Source organism: Lissotriton vulgaris, chromosome 1_2 (genome assembly GCF_964263255.1).
Source record: "Lissotriton vulgaris chromosome 1_2, aLisVul1.2, whole genome shotgun sequence".
Taxonomy (NCBI): domain Eukaryota; kingdom Metazoa; phylum Chordata; class Amphibia; order Caudata; family Salamandridae; genus Lissotriton; species Lissotriton vulgaris.
Genome location: NC_141686.1, coordinates 316964799 through 316981712, shown reverse-complemented (window position 1 = coordinate 316981712; position 16914 = coordinate 316964799). Strand labels below are relative to the sequence as shown.

Genomic DNA, 16914 nt, shown 5'->3' with positions numbered 1-16914 from the left:
TTTACCTCTGAGCTCATAAAGAGTCCAGAGGGGTTGGGTTAAGAAAAAATACATATATATTTGATATTTACCTTGTGTGGTGTGCTTTCATTTGGTACTCAAGAGATTATAATTGGTAAAACAACTAGCTTAATTCGCTCTCTGAAGTCTTAGCCTGAAGACTGCTCGCCATTGCTACCCCTAGGATAGCTTTCTATAAGGTTAACTTTACAACCACCATCAATAAAGGTCGATTGGACTGGTGCAAGGTGTCTCATTAGAATAGTGGACATCATATACCACGCAAACTTCTCACATAGACGAGGAGCAGTAGGAGTCTTCCTTGATGGAGAGTCAGTTTCAAGCGAAGTCCAAGTGTCCAGATGGTTGAAGAGCGACGTAGTTTCATTTTTTTTTTGATAAACGAGAAACACATTACAATACACATTGCAGAGTTGGTTTTTAGACCCAAAAGACATTGCTAAAAAAATAACATTGCACATCCATGTAAATAATCTAATGATAGGCACTTGTGTAGCGGTGTACAAAATAGAAATCAATATCAACAAAGGGATAATAGGCAATAATCATAAAAGAAAAAACACAAATCAGTCAATACCCCATAGCACAGTGAATCTTTAGCCAACCCATTCAGCCACCGGCGCCCAGATCTTGGTTGCTAATTGCCGGCTCCTCCCCCCTTTACAAGAAAATACAGAAAATTCTAACCTATGAAGGGCTAACAGTCTTGCTCGCCATTGTGCGAACGTTGGAGCTTCCGCAGATAACCACTGAGATGTAATACACAGACGTGCCTGGGACATGGCAATAAATAGAAGATCTGATTTATAAAAGGAGTGAGTACCAGCTGAGCTATTACCCACGTCAACCCCGAATATCACTAGTGCTGTAGTCAATAAACAACTTATCTTAAGTGCGGAGTTGATAAAATGCTCGATGTTGTCAAAAAACCCTACTAGTACTGGACAAGCATAAAGCATATGTATTGTGTCCGCGGTCGATGAGCTACAGCGAGCATAAGTATTGCCCTTCCTAGCACCCCATTTTGCAATTTTCATTGGCGTGTAATAAAGATCTAATATGGCCATATAGCTTTGTGTCTTCAACGAACCTGAGACAATGACCTTACTGGCAAAGTCTATTACCGGGGCTAGGTCAATACCTGTCCGTCCTAATTTAGTTTCCCACTTGGCACTTTTTACTAACAAGTCATCCGGGAAGATTGATACTATATATTGATAAAGTGCCCCTATTCTGCTTCTTTTCCCAATCATCTCAATAATTGGTAACTTATCAAGTATAGCTGGTGAGGTCTTCAATTGTTTGTACACAAAGCTTTGTATTTGCAAATATTTAAAAAAATCGCGCAGGGGTAATTTATATTTATTCCTAATGTCGCTGTATGTTAAAATTTTCCCATCCTCTACTAGGTCACCCAGCGTATAGGCACCCTTCCTTTGCCAACCAAGCATTACATAGTCTTGAAAGATACTGGGAAACCCTCTACTGCTTTTGAATGGTGTATAGAAATTCAAATTTGGAATGTCTAAATTTTTCCTAATTTTCCGCCAGATAGAACATGCAGCGATCAACTTTGAAGCGTGTCCTTTTGTAATAGCTAGGCTCCAAAACTACCAACAATATACCCTTGGTGGCTTCACCTAACCCTATCTCATATATAGTAGGTTGGTTGGACATCGGTACATTCGCCCTGTCTCCACATATCAGCACTCCCATAGCTTGTAACATTGCTGCCCAGTAATACAAAACAAGGCTGGGAACCGCCCAGCCCCCCCGATCTCAAGGAAGATACATCCACTTAGCTGCTCGTCGCGGTCGCCTATATCCCCACAAAAACCTACTACACACCCTCTCTGCCTTAATCAAGCTATTTTGAGAAAATAACAAAGGAATGGTTCTAAACAAATATAAAAATTTCGGGAGGACTATCATTTTAAGGACGCTACAGCGTCCATATAAGGATAAATGTAGATTGTCAAGTCTCTCCAATTTAGTGTTGACTGCTTCTATCATTGGGAGGATATTTAGGTCTGGAATCCTATCAACTGTGGAAATTATCCGCACCCCTAAGTACGTAGCTTCAGGAAAAACTGGAGCATCGGATATCGGCACACCTGCGTTTTTGAAACATTGAGCTTATAGCCCAACACTGCTCCAAACTGTTTAGCTAGTTCCTTCAGTGCCAAGAATGCAGATGGGACATCGGATGTTATCACAACTATATCATCTGCGTAAGCTAACAGATTATGGGAGATGTGACCAGCCCTTATTGGAGCTATAGCCTGATTGGCCATGATTTTAGAGAGAAACGGATCTATATATAGGCGAACAACAGGGGTGAACAGGGACACCCCTGCCGTGTGCCCCTAGTAATAGAGAAAAAGCTAGTCTGCTGCCCTGAGATACGCAGTTGGGCCCTTGGGGAAAGATACATAGCAGAGACTGCTTGTATAAATTCATCTGGAAACCCCTTCCATCTAAGTACCGCCCACAAGAACACCCAGGAGACCCTGTCGAACGCCTTCTCGGCGTCCAACAGGATCACCCCGAGGGGAGATTTCGTGACATGGGCCGAGTCTAACAATGCAATGGAGCGCCTGACATGGTCCGCTGTGTCCCTGCCTGGAATAAATCCATGCTGATATATGGAGACCAACGGAGTAATCACTTGCACAAGTCGACAAGCTAAGATTTTAGAATAAACTTTCGAATCGCCATTAATTAATGATATCGGCCTGAATGATGACGGAAGCAGCTCTGGTTTCCCTTTTTTCTTGAACAAGACTATAGTTGCATTTTGCCATGATTCAGGCACTATGCCCTTCTGCGCTTCTCTAAGGACGTCGAGGAAAAACAATTTAATATCATCCAGAAAGATTTTATAGAATTCCAGTGGAACAGCATCTGGGCCACAGGCCTTGCCGTTAGCTAAAAATGTAACAGCCAGCTCCAATTCCTCCATTTGAATAGGAGAGCCCAAAAATTCAGCTTGTTCTTGAGAGATTTTGATTGTCTCCATATCATTAAAAAACTCCTCCATAGCCCTCTCAATATCCAGCCTAAGAATATCTTCCCTATCTTCCATATACAGAGAGGAGTAAAAATCCAAGAAGACTATTAACTGCCTCCTGGGTATCATATACTATTCCATGTTGATCTTGGATTCTTACTACCTGATTCTGTATACTGCGCTGGCGAAGTCTCTTGGCTAAAACCCTACCAGAATTCTCCTCAAACTCAAACATCTCTGTACGATATTGCAAGTACTTCAATGCGAGATCTTTTCCGAATGACTCCAATAATTGGGCTTTCAAGATTGCTACTTTTTGTTGACTCGACAGTTTCATAGCCATTCTTGATATTCAAAATTAGTTCGATCTCTGCCTCTCTTAGCTCCTTAACCTGACTGCGCATCTGCTCTTGTTCAGACTTCCATCTATATGAAGTGAAACTTTTGGTCTCCCCCGTAGTCCAGCTTTCAACGTGTCCCATACCACTTGATCCGATGCCGACCCAATATTTATATTTAAAAACTGTGCTATCCACTTTTTAATATGGGCCCGATACTCATCTTCGCAAAGCAGCTTCCTTTCGAACGTCCACTCCCTAGGGGGTTTCCTAATTCGAGGCCATTCGCACTCTGCTATTAATGGATTATGGTCCGATATAAGTCGTGGAAAACAAGAAATAGAAGAAACGATTGCCACCTGCTCTGTGAGAAAAACATAATCTAACCTAACATTTTTGTTATGGGGAATAGAGTGATGTGTATACCCATCTTTCATTTTATTATGTAAGAACCATAGGTCAACCAAACCATGTTCCTGGAGGAAAGTCTTGATGTTCATATCACCACACACTAAAAGTGGAGTAGGCCAACCTGCCAATTCCACATTTATCTGTTGCACCACCTCCGGATCGTCTAAATTCGACCCGTACACATTACAAATCGTTAGTTGTTTACCACCTATGCAAGCTTCAGCTATGGCCCACCTGCCCATTCTGTCCCCCAATGTGCTTTTACAGGAACCTAAACCCGCTTCATAAATATAGCGACCCCTCTAATCATAGAGGTCTGTTTGGAACAAATAATGAGCTCATAGCCAGCCAGCCTAAGGAAATCCTGCTTCCCCCATGGTACATGGGTTTCCTGTATGCAAAGGATGTCTGCCCGCAGCAAGTGAACAATTTTAGCAAAGAGCCCGCTTTTTGCCATCATTAAGGCCGCATACATTCCATGTACATAAAGCCAATTTATCCTGCCCCATCAGAATAAAAAAAAAGAAATCAAAAGCCAGAACAAGATGTGCATATACTCAAACTGTAATACCATTTCTGCAATGCAAACCAATACACTTTTTATTTTTTTTACCCCGTCCCCTCCCCCCCTTGTACCCTCCCACCCACCCCCATTCCCTCCCCCCCCCGCACTCCCACCACCCATAGTGAGGCTTAAGGACCATGTCCTCGGTGATGTTGCGATGCTATAACCGTGCCCCCCCCCCCCGTCAGCTTCCCTACCAACACCTGTACCACTCCTTTTCCCCTCTACTCCTTGCACCATGTTTCCTTTCCTAAAACATCCAAGTAATTGTAGGTACCACAGGAAAAAAAAAGACCCCACACGATTACACACTATTGAACTTCATAGCCTAATCATTTATTTATTTTATTTATTTGTGATTTTGTAACGCGCCGGAATCAAACCCGGAGGTGTATCTCCGCGCAGTGCTGTCTGAGAGTGCTGGGAGAGAGAGGCTCTAGTCCTGAAACAGAGTGGTCTTAAGACTCTTCCTGAAGATTGAGTGGCTGGTACACTGCCTGAGGGAGAGAGGAAGGCTGTTCCATAGACGTGGGCCCATGACAGAGAAGGCACGTCCTCCCTGTCTGGTCTTGCTAAATCGGGGAATCTGCAGTAACAACTGGTTACTAGAGCGCAGGTTGCGTGGGGGGCAATGATGGACAAATTTTTCTGCAAGATAGAACGGCCCTAGATTATGCAGACTTTTGTGCACTACACAGCAGGTCTTAAATTCCACCCGTATCCGGATGGGCAGCCAGTGGAGTAGTTTAAGAAGGGGCCGGGATGGAGTTCTGGTGGGAGCATTAATCACCAGGCGTGCTGCGGTGTTCTGCACAACTTGGAGCTTGTTTAGTACGCCTTCATTGGCCGCTAGGAGAAGACCGTTACAGTAGTCCAGGCGACTCAATACGAGTGCCTGGACCAAGGTCTTCCTCGAGCTGTCGGGGAGGAGAGGAAACACCTTCCGAAGGAGGCTGATGACATGGAAGCAAGACCCCACAGTAACGTTGACATGGTGTGCAAGAGTGAGGTCGTGGTCAAGGCGGACCCCCAGATTTTTCACCACCTGTTTAGGGGAGGGTGCCTCTCCCAAACTAGTGGGCCACCAGTCAGGGGTCCACAAGATTTTAGCTTCCCCGAACAACATGACTTCTGACTTTCCCACATTACACTGGAGAAAGTTGTTGGCCATCCAACTGGCGACCGCCGTCATGCCACTCGAGAAGGCCTGCCTTACCTCGGGGGTGAAGGTCTTAAAGGTGAACAACAGCTGAGTGTCGTCAGCGTATGAAATGGGTACAAACCCGTTCGACCTCATAATGTTAGCCAAAGAGGCAACAAACATTAAACAGCGTAGGGCTCAAACAAGAGCCCTGCGGGACTCCTCTAGTAATTTTAGAGGGATTGGACCTGAAAGTGCCCATGTTCACCTGCTGGGTACGTTCAGTAAGAAAGCTAGTGAACCACGCCAGGGCTGATTTTTCTAGGCCGATCTCCCCTAATCTCTTTAGAAGAATGGTGTGTGATATGGTGTCGAATGCTGCGGACAAGTCCAACAGCACCAACACCACAGACAGACCCCTGTCCAAGGACATACGTATAGTATCCGTGACCGAGAGGAGAGCAGTCTCGGTACTATACTTTGGCCTGAACCCAGATTGGGAATGGTCCAGGCAACCGGTTCGCTCAATGAAACTGGAGAGGTGAATGTTGACATGTTTCTCCATTAGTTTGCCGACAAACGGCAGGAGGGAGATGGGCCTCAAGTTAGACAGGTCGGACCAAGGAACAGAGGTGTTTTTTCTTATAGGCTTGACCAGGGCATTTTTCCACTCTAATGGAACTAAGCCTTCAGATAGCGAGCGGTTAATCAGGGTCTGAATGGTGGGACTAAGAACGTTCCCTATGATATGCATCACTCTGGCAGGAACGAGGTCCGCCGGGCAGCCCGATTTAATGGTGCTCATCAGTGAATTGACATCATCCAGACTGATCTCAGGAATGCAGGACAGTTTGTTAGGGCCAGGGTCGACAGTCTCGAGCTGAGGGCATGGAGAGGGATCACTAGTATCGACCAAATTATTAGATAGGGCAATTTTTTGGTAGATAGAGTCGATCTTGTTCAAAAAGAACCCAGCAGTGTCATCGCACAGTTGTTGAGACACCGTCTCTGGACTATCGCAAGCAACAGGCTTGGTAAAGGTTCGAAGAACCTGATAAAGTATTTTAGGGTCATTGCCTGCCTCAGATAGTTGAGAGATGATATGGTTTTTACGGGCAGCTCTGATGTTTCTGTGATAGGATCTCATGGCGGAGTGGTAGCGAAATTTATCTGCTATAGTATGGGAGCTTCTCCAGATCTTCTCCAACTTCCTACACACTTTCTTTTCTGCACGTAGTAGATCAGAGTACCATAATTCCTGCTTGCGGTTAGACCGCTGATTACAGACTCTTAGAGGGGCGATGAGATTAACTGCAGTATTCACAGCAGCATTGTATTTGGAAAGGGCCCTGTCCGGGGTATCCAAAGTGGAAATGTCCGGGGGAACAAAGATGTCTTTAAAGGCCTCCGCGGACACCTTATGCCACTGCCTGCGCCATAAAGGAAGAGGGGCAGGTTGAGGGCGGTCCTCTGTGGGAGTGGGGAGGGAGAAACCTATTACAAAATGGTCTGTCCACTCCACCTGTATAGGAGGAAGACAGGTCAGCATGTGCGAATTACGATCAACCTCTATCCCCCGACTAATGCCTTAGTCGTAAAGGTAGAAAAACTGGGGTACTCGATTATATCAAAACTGAGCATTTGAGTGACCAAAATTTGGGAGCAGAGTTCCCGGGAAAAAAGATAGGCACTTATTAAATAGACTAACAGCAAATTAAGCGGTGATCCCCCCAACCAAGTCTAACCCGCAGTCCACAGGCATATCAATACATAGCTAGGCTCTCGCAACTACATTCATGTATGTTCCAACAAGGTACAATGACCAAAGTCTAAAGGAAGCGCAGAAGCAGGTTCTTTGATGTAAGTCCTCTTGTCACAGCAAGATGTTTATTTTCTCCAGACTTGAAATAATACAAACGCCGACACGTGTTTAGTCGTGTGCGGTTGAGTCACACGACTCATCAGGGCTTCCACTCCGATACCAATATGTGGACGGAGTAAGTCTGGACCTCTGAAAGCTCTGTATCGAGCAATGGGTTTACTAGGAAATTATGCAACAGTAGATGCTGTGTGGCATAATGTTCGGTTGCAGTGTAAGGATAATAGTTGTCTTATCCCACTGGTAATTTTCTATGTAGAAATAGCACTATGTCTGCTATTTGTTTTGTAGTAAAACGGAAAGCCGGGAGGGGATTCTTTATGGCGCCAAAAAAGGGAAGGAAACGGGTACGTGTCCTCCACAGTGGTTTGCCTCCACAGTGGTTTGCCACTGCAGGCAATCCCTCCTCTGTAGTTTCCCGGCGGTCGTCTCTCGTGTATGGTCCGTACACGAGAGACGACCGCCGGGAAACTACAGAGGAGGGATTGCCTGCAGTGGCAAACCACTGTGGAGGACACGTACCCGTTTCCTTCCCTTTTTTGGCGCCATAAAGAATCCCCTCCCGGCTTTCCGTTTTACTACAAAACAAATAGCAGACATAGTGCTATTTCTACATAGAAAATTACCAGTGGGATAAGACAACTATTATCCTTACACTGCAACCGAACATTATGCCACACAGCATCTACTGTTGCATAATTTCCTAGTAAACCCATTGCTCGATACAGAGCTTTCAGAGGTCCAGACTTACTCCGTCCACATATTGGTATCGGAGTGGAAGCCCTGATGAGTCGTGTGACTCAACCGCACACGACGAAACACGTGTCGGCGTTTGTATTATTTCAAGTCTGGAGAAAATAAACATCTTGCTGTGACAAGAGGACTTACATCAAAGAACCTGCTTCTGCGCTTCCTTTAGACTTTGGTCATTGTACCTTGTTGGAACATACATGAATGTAGTTGCGAGAGCCTAGCTATGTACTTATGTTTTGTCTTTTGACTTGTTTGGACGGTTAAGGGTGTTTGCCGTCTGCTCTTTACGCACTACATGAACTACTGTTTTGCTTCTTACACACTTGTAACGTATTAACCCAGGCAGCGCGCCCTTTAGTCCTATCTTCAAAAAACCACAGGCATATCAAGCCAAATCAGCAAAGAAGATTCCCTCTAAACAGGGAAAGCGCTATATATTGTAATGTCTATCTTTTAGTATGCTCAGCCACCTCCTTTAAGTAATCCTGTGCTGAATTACACGATGTAAAGAACCGCGCTTTCCCATTCACAATAACTTTTAACTTTGAAGGATTGAGCAGGAACACCTGGGCTCCCGCTTCTTGAAAGGGAGCGATTCATTTTCGCATTTGCCAGCGTTCTTTAACAGTCATTGGGCAAAAGTCTGGGCGAACAAATAACTCCCATCCCATAGCGGCTCTCTTCTTCTCCGGCCTTGCTAAGTCATATAGGGCCTCATGCAGCAAGAGACCATAGTGGCTGCAACAGTGCCATTAAGTGAAGCCAACGGTCCTCTACAATCAGGATCAGGATCAGGAACGGTGCTGGAATCAGCTGACAAAACTGTCGAACTGGAATCTGATGGGAAATTCTACTCTATGTCGGATTTAACGACTGTCAGACAAGGAGCACGAGTTAGATAGCTCCAGCAACCTGGGGGACTGGGGAGACCTACCAGATGATTTTTAAAGAGAAGAGCTTGACCGGTCTGCCTCACTGTCTACAGTGAGGAAAACGACTGACTTCACAGATGGAGTACAGCAGGATCAAATCCAGCAGGTTACGCAGCTGAACCTAGATGAGGAGCTGGAAGAGGGCTCAATCACTCTCGGCTTAATTTATAAGACTATCATGGCTCATCGAACCGAGACGAAAGCGGAGGGCTTACGCACGCAAGGAGCATTAAGGAAACTACAGAATACTGTGAGACAGCTGGTCAAAACTTGTGCAGAAGTAACCACGAGGGTGGTTGAGGTTGAGGAGAGAGTCTTCGGCCGAAGATACTTTAGTGAAGCAACAGAGGGTTGTGGAGTCCCTTCAAAGATCTGAGTCTGACGTAGAACGGAAGCTTACAGACCTAGAGAACCGGGCACGCCGTAATAACTTACGCGTGCTAGGAATAGCAGAATCGAAGGAGGGTGCAGACCCTCATAAATTTGTTGTGCAGCTGTTCAATCAAGCTTTCCCCGAATTAAGTGCTTGGAATTGGGAAGTTGAAGTAATCCGTGCTCAGAGATTCCCTTTTGTGTTGAGAAATCGGGGTAAGGAAGGACAAACTGGTCAGAATCTCTACCCAAGGGCAATTCTAATTTGCCTGAGCGACGTAGTTTCAGAGTTGAGATTTGTCCCAGGACGAATCTGAGGACCCACCCACAGGTAAGCCCTTAAATACCCTAAAGAAAGGGTTGGAATTACTCTGGGGTACCTCCCAGAGGAGGGGCTGGACAAAGGGGAGGATACTCCCATGTCCTTTGTTCAGTCTTGGACCAGAACAGGCGCCAAGGGATCTCTGAACTGTCTGAAACTGGAGTATACATGGAGCGCACCAAATGTGCCCTTCAAAGCAGTCTGGAGTGGTGGCAAGCACACCCACCCCCACCCCCTGCCCACTACATTATGTCCTGTCTGGGAGGTGATCACACCTTCCAGTGACAGGAAACCTATTGTTCTACTTTCCCCTGCTCAAGCTCAGCTCAGCAGCAGAAGGGCAGAATTGTGGCTTGAGGTTGGCAGCTCCACCAGCTTACTTGCAGACCCTGAAAGACTGATATCGGGAGTACCCTAAGGAGTCCCCAGTACATGGGATGTTACTTTCAATACTGGAGTCTGTGTTGGGGTATGATTCCAACATGTTTGATACCAAACATGACCGGGTTCGGTGCACCCACTATATAGTTAGACATCTGGTAATGGCTGATGTCCACTACATGTGTTATAATGGCTGACCAGTCTTACAAACCCTGGAGAATCAACTCAGAAGTTTGCAACTAAGCACCCTGCCCTCAGAACTGAAGAACCTGCCATAGGGGTGACTTATAGGTTTTAAGTGTTGTGACCTCAGATATAAGGAAACAGATTTGTTGTGAGAGGTGCAAGCACCAACTCACACAGGCTGCAATGGCAGGCCTGTAGTCACAGTTTAAGTGTACTTCAATGGGTGGCACAATACATGCTGCAGCCCAGGGAAGACCCCTGGTGTACCTATTCCCTGGGTACCTTAGTACCATATACTAGGGACTTATAAGGGTACACCAGTAGCCTATTGTGGTGGTACTAAAAAACCTACCATGGTCAATACAGGGGGGAAAGCATAGTTGCTGGGGTCCTGGTTAGCAGGATCCCAGCAGACTAGGTCAAAAGCACACTGACACCAAGCAAAAAGTGGGGGCAACCATGAAAGCAGATCCTGCTTTCCTACACAAACCCCGCCCCCCAAATGTAAGGAGATCATACTAACCTAGCCCAATTGAGTCTTCATTTTCTAAGTGGAAATATCTGGAGAATCAATCTGTGCTGGCCACTAATACAGCCTCCTAATAACGCCTCATTAGTAAGTACCAGAATCTTCTACACAATCAAAGCAGGGAATTCTGCCTCGCACTACACATGGCAATCTGTAAAAGACACCAAACAAAGGCAGATCCACCTTGCAAACCCAACTTAAATGACTTCACATTCAACAAATAACTAACCAACTAGTCTGAGTGGAACATAGATGAGCAACTTTACCACATAGTAAAGAAAAATAAACAAGCCCAAACAAAAACAATTGTAAATTACACTCAAATATGGCTCAAACATTTCTACTATAGATTGAATAAAGGAGCAAGACCATGCTAGAGACCAGACAAATAACTAACTTTAGTACACACTAGACAGAAATGCAAACATATGTACTCAGTGCTAAACAAATATGCAAAAATATCTCCTAGAGGATGAAAAGGCAACATATCTAGTGTGTATTTTTTTCTTCAAAAACCTTTATTAACAAATTCATCATTGCCAAAATACAATTTTGCATCAAATAAGAGCATCCTAGACATAAGACCATTTGCTGAGTACTTCAAAATTAGCGCCCACTCAGTAAAAAAAACAATTTGACAAATTGAGCAAATAAGTACACAAGCCTACGGCATATTAAACAATTCTTCGGAACGCTGAAGAAAGCTACAGGCCCCTCTAACCACTGAGAAAGACTTAACCCAATCTCTTAGACATCATATACCAACTCAAACAACTTTTCTAATCTCTGACACGTAAAATACACACATTGCTAAGAGGGCCTCATCCACAGGTATTACAAACATACCACAAACAAACACCACAACAGAGGAGTATTTACCTTCAGTGGAGAAGGCAATCAGAAGTGTGGCCGCTGTGTATAGGAATCTGAAACAACAAATAGACAAACACAGGTTATCCTATTGTTGCGCAGAACAGTACTCAAGAGTGTGGCATACAGTGATCCTGGAAGATGTACAAAGTTTGAATATGTATGAATATATGTAACAAACACACACAAGCTGTAGAGGTGACATCTCACAGGCAAGTCTCAGTCGAATGGGCTAGTTCTGATAAGTTCTACACCAGCTGCGCTCACCTACTTGTGTCAATACACAAGCGAGCCAACACTCACCAGGTCATAAGGTAAAACTACATAGATGGCTCCCAACTCGTATTTTTGGCCACTATAGGTTTGGCAGGGTATACTCAGACATGAGTCCCTTTCTCACTGCACCATCAGGATTCAAGCAAGCCGGGCCGAAGACGGCTGAAATGCCAGAAACCGGTCCCAGGTAGCTTGTCTCCTTTCTGGTGAAGAATTGGCTTGGTAGTTTAGTCTGCCCTGTTCCCATGATGTACTGGGCCAGGGACAGACTGATTTGCATATAGCCAGGTTCTGAGCTGGGATGGTGCAGTGAGATAAATAACGGTGATGGATCAAGCCCTGATCTTTGGACTGGATAAGAGTGGTCTGCTTAATTCAGACACTCTGTTCATCACCACCCCCTTTTCTGAATCCCAACTCGTATACAGCAGCAGCCCCTCCGCTAAGGCAGAGGAGCGTCGTCCCACTGCTCTCAGAGCAGTGGAAAAAAGAAAAAGAAAATGAGAACAACATTATCATTTTAGTTTTTGTACCGGCTACGGGACTATATTAGGGCGGGCTGGGATCGCAGGGAGGAGTGGTGGGCACCCTTAAAGTGTGCATGATGGTTGGATCGGCCATCTTGGGATGGCTAAACAGTCATGCGCACCTGCCATTTCTCGGTACAACCGGGTGGAGAGCAATTCAAAGGCTCCCAGGTCCCAGTGCAGCCTGATAGCAGTTTCATACTGCAGTTTGACTTGAAAAATTAATCCCCTGACCAAGCTTTAATCTTTTTTTTATACATATGCATCACCCCTAAAATAGGCCTTAGGCAGTTCATAGGCCAGGGTGGATTGTTCTAACTAAAAAGTTTGATGGGTACAGTTACATTTTACATGTCCTGGTAGTGAAAAACTCACAACCTTATTACATTTAATTAGAATTAACGTTTGATTAGGAGCAGGTAAGAGATTCGTGTTTGGTGTCTGAGGAATTTTAGTTTAGAAACCTCTTTAATGGTGAAGTCAGATTTTATGTCACAATTCAGAAAATAGAACAAATTGGCTGGACAGGCGAATTGACAAAAAAGTTCTACAGCCACGCAGTCCATATGTACCACGTGACCACAGTGTTTATAACCCAAACAAATTTATTTACTCAAATTGTCAAAGTTTCAAAAACACGGGCACAAACAAAAAAACCATCACAGCAGTGAGTTCATGTATACTGTAGACATGAACTCACTGCTTGCTGTGATGGTTTTTTTGTTTGAGTAAAAAAGAAAATAAATTTGTTTGGGTTATAAACACTGTGGTCACGTGGTACATATGGACTGCGTGGCTGTAGAACTTTTTTGTCAATTCGCCTGTCCAGCCAATTTGTTCTGTTTTCCCTGTTGTTGAGATCCGGGCTGGGCAGATGTAGGATCCAAAACCTTCAGTGTTCCACAATTCAGAAAATGTCACTCTTAGAAAGTTGGCATTGTCTTGTCCTAACCATTTGGGGGTTGCAGCCTTTTCCTGGGTAACATGACCAAGTGCAGTTAGCAGTTGACCTTTGTGTATTCCTCACAGACAGCCAGAGAATATAGGTGTGCCTGGATGAGCCATCTCTGGAAGGATGCGGGGGCGGGGCTATCACCTATCATACTTGCACTTCAGAGGTACTGATTCAGCCCAAACACAAATGAATTTACACATGCCTATAGTACCTTAAGAAAGACAGAGTCCAGGGCAGGGTGACAGGATACTTTCAACACCTCTGTAAGGGGAAACTCCAGAAGCTGCTCCCACTTCAAAGAGGGCACCAGGTATAAAAAGGGGACCCTCAGACCCACTCATCAGATCATTTCTAGACCAGTGGAAGACTCATGAGAAGGACTGCTCTTCTGCAAGAAGAACTGCCCAGCTGTTCTGCTGTTCTGCTGCTCAGCTGCCCTGATGCCTGTAGTGTCTTGCAAATTATATGGCAGAACCCTTCTGGCACCTAACCAACTCCATAGAGCTGTGACGTAGGTGTCAGAGCAGAGCTTAATGAAAGATTGATTTAGAATGTTTCGTTCACAGATACATGCAGCAGAATAAAGACGTGTAATACTTAGCTCCATGTGAGGCATAGTCATTAGTGAGCACCCTGGCTGGGGAGGACACTACAAATGGTAGAAGTGGAGAAGTGTGGCTCAATGGTTAGAGGAGGCATACCCGGAAGCTGAGGTCAGACCCGGGACCAGGGTTCAATTCCCAACGCGGCAGGGTCTGAGCCCAAGTGTCCACGGACTCGATAATTCTCACTTCGATGCCTACTCGAATCACGGGTTCACACTCTGCAACTCTGGGCAATAGCTTGCTTAATCTCCACTACGGCCCTTCCCGCGGCGGGATGCCTGGCTTTCACCTTGGGGATGCCCAGTACGGGTTATCTCACAGGGAAAAGCCAGGACGGGTTCCCAATGCAAGCGCCGGGACACCCCGTTGGGGTAGCCGTGCGCCATATAAGATACACTAAAAAAAAATTTTTTTAAATGGTGACGAGATCCGGAATGAGTAACTTCAAGAATGATTGTGCTCTCCCAGAGAGTTGGCTGTGGTTCAAGCAAACTGCTTGTGTATGCCATGTGTGTTGCTGACAAAGTACAGAATTGACACTTCGTGCATGTGGAGTCGCAGCGCAACTCCAGCCACTGCAAAGCAGGTAACAACCACAGAAGCATTGCTAAGAATCTAAACTTCTATGGTTGAGAGCCTGCTGGTCAGGCCAAACATAGAGGTACTGCGCTGCCATGCAAGATAAACTTGTACATTGTACGGAGTGCTACCGCTGAAGGCAGATTTCTCCTGGTTTATGCATTGCAGCCTCTGCTAATCATAACTTGCTAAATAACGCTGCGAACAGAAGTGCTGCAAGGCGGAGATAATCAGGTGTCAGAAAATGCAAATTTACATTTAAAAGAGAAGAAATAAATGACTTACTGAATACACTAGAGATTCATTGTTTCATAGCACTTGCTGATGATGGCTCAAGGAGAAGTGCTCAGTGTTGTGCTTTCAGAGCAGTCCATACCTGAAGCAATTCATTGGTAGCAGAGTGTGGCTCAGAACAACTTCACAGGCTTTTGAAGAATAAAGAGCCAAGAGCGACTCTCGGAATAGAGAGAATATTCAGATGGCAGCAAAGAAAATCACGCTTCCAGTTATCATCAAAGATGATTCAGAGGGCAGCATGTTGCACGGTCTCACAGATGAGTTGCATAAACCAGGTCGCAGTGATCAACCAGTGGTGTCCGTAAGTTCCAAACTGGTCTACAACGCTATTGTATTCATGAAACCACCACCATCTTTCGTTACAGCAAAAAAGCTAAAACTTGGTGATAGGACTACTTGGATAGAGAGATTTGAGGATTTCATTGATGCACTTGAAGAGACTGATAACAGAAAGATTATCACGTATCTCAAAAATCTTGCTGGTGTGAAAGAAGTCAAAGAAAATGCTGTGAACTGACAAAGAAATGTAATACTGTCAGATTAACGAAACGCTAAACCTCATGGTCAATCCAGTACCAAACTTTTCTTACGAAAGATACATTTTCAGTCAAGCGCGCCAAAAAAGTTAATGAATTTGTAGATACTCAATACACCCATCACACACTGCAATTTCAATTAATTTAATGATAAAGAAGCTGTAAATTGTAAATTGATACTCGTATAGCGCACTACTCACCCGCAAGGGTCTCAAGGAGCTTGTACGAATACCGCTGTGGAACCCATCCTGGCTTTCCCTGTGAGGCGTCCACTCCTGGGCACCCCCAAGGTGGAGGCCAGGCATCCTTAGCGTTGTGGGGCCGTTGTGGAGATTAAGCAAGCTATTGCCCAGAGTTGCAGAGTGGGACTCCATGATTGGAATAGGCACTGAGGCGAGAATTATCAGGTCCGTGGAATTTTTGAGCCCAAGACCCGCCGAGGCGGGGAATTGAACCCTGGTCCCGGGCTAGACATCTGCATCAGGGTCTGCCACTCTAACCATTGAGCCACACTTCTCCAAATCTATGAGTCTTAGAGTTATTGATGTTTGCTTGTCAGCTTCCTTCAGATGATAATGCTGAGATAATCTTAGTCTGGCACAAGTGTTGATGGCTGCCAGAGCTGAGGAGTGCGCTGAAAGAGACAAGCTGCTGACATGGAGGCCAGAGTAAATCAGTCAGGAGTATAAAAAGTAAGCCAACGCAAAACACTGAAGGACACAAAGTGATGTCTACATGTAAAACAAAGTTACGTATGAGATGGAGGTTTTCGTTTTCACATGAAGATAAATGCCCCGCCAGAAATGTAAAGGGTGTGGAAAAGAGCCATTTTGTGATATTGTGTAAAGCAAAGGAAAAGTTAAGTGCATCACAGCACAAAGACAAAATCGCCGCCAGAATATTCCAGAAGCAACATGTGACTAACACCCACAAGGCCAGGCAGTGACATCAATTGTAAATGTAAATGTGTTTCGATTTATATAGCGCAACACTTTAACCCAGGGGTCTCAAGGCGCTTGCTTAGGGAACCCGTCCTGGTATTCCCCTGTGAGATACCCCGGCCGGGTATCCACAAGGTGAAAGCCAGGCATCCCGCCACGAGGGGCCCTAGTGGAGATTAAGCAAGCTATTGCCCAGAGTCGCAGAGTGTGACCCCGTGAGTCGAGTAGGCACCGGAGCGAGGATTGTCGACTTCGTGGAATTTTTGAGCCCGAGACCCGCCGAGGCGGGGAATTGAACCCTGGTCCACAGCCGATCTCAGCTTCCGGGTCTGCCGCCTCTAACCACTGAGCCACGCTTCTCCACAATTGAGGCAAATTGACACCGAATGAAGTGGATTGTTATCTAAATCATCATCAAACAGTTCTTCCACCTCAATATCGAGTGAAAGTGAGGAAGATGATTGGGCCATGTCAATGTTGAAATATGC

The 16914-nt window shown here is 45.2% G+C and overlaps 1 protein-coding gene across 1 annotated transcript in view; it reads right to left on the bottom strand.

Moving 5' to 3' along the window:
* The window catches only part of LOC147736607 (equilibrative nucleobase transporter 1-like), a 569280-nt gene that overhangs the window by 402506 nt on the left and 149860 nt on the right, over window positions 1–16914 (bottom strand). Inside the window, exon 3 of the mRNA XM_086953785.1 lies at window positions 11720–11766. Coding sequence (XP_086809911.1) covers window positions 11720–11766 — 47 coding nt within the window. The remainder of the gene's footprint in view (window positions 1–11719; window positions 11767–16914) is intronic.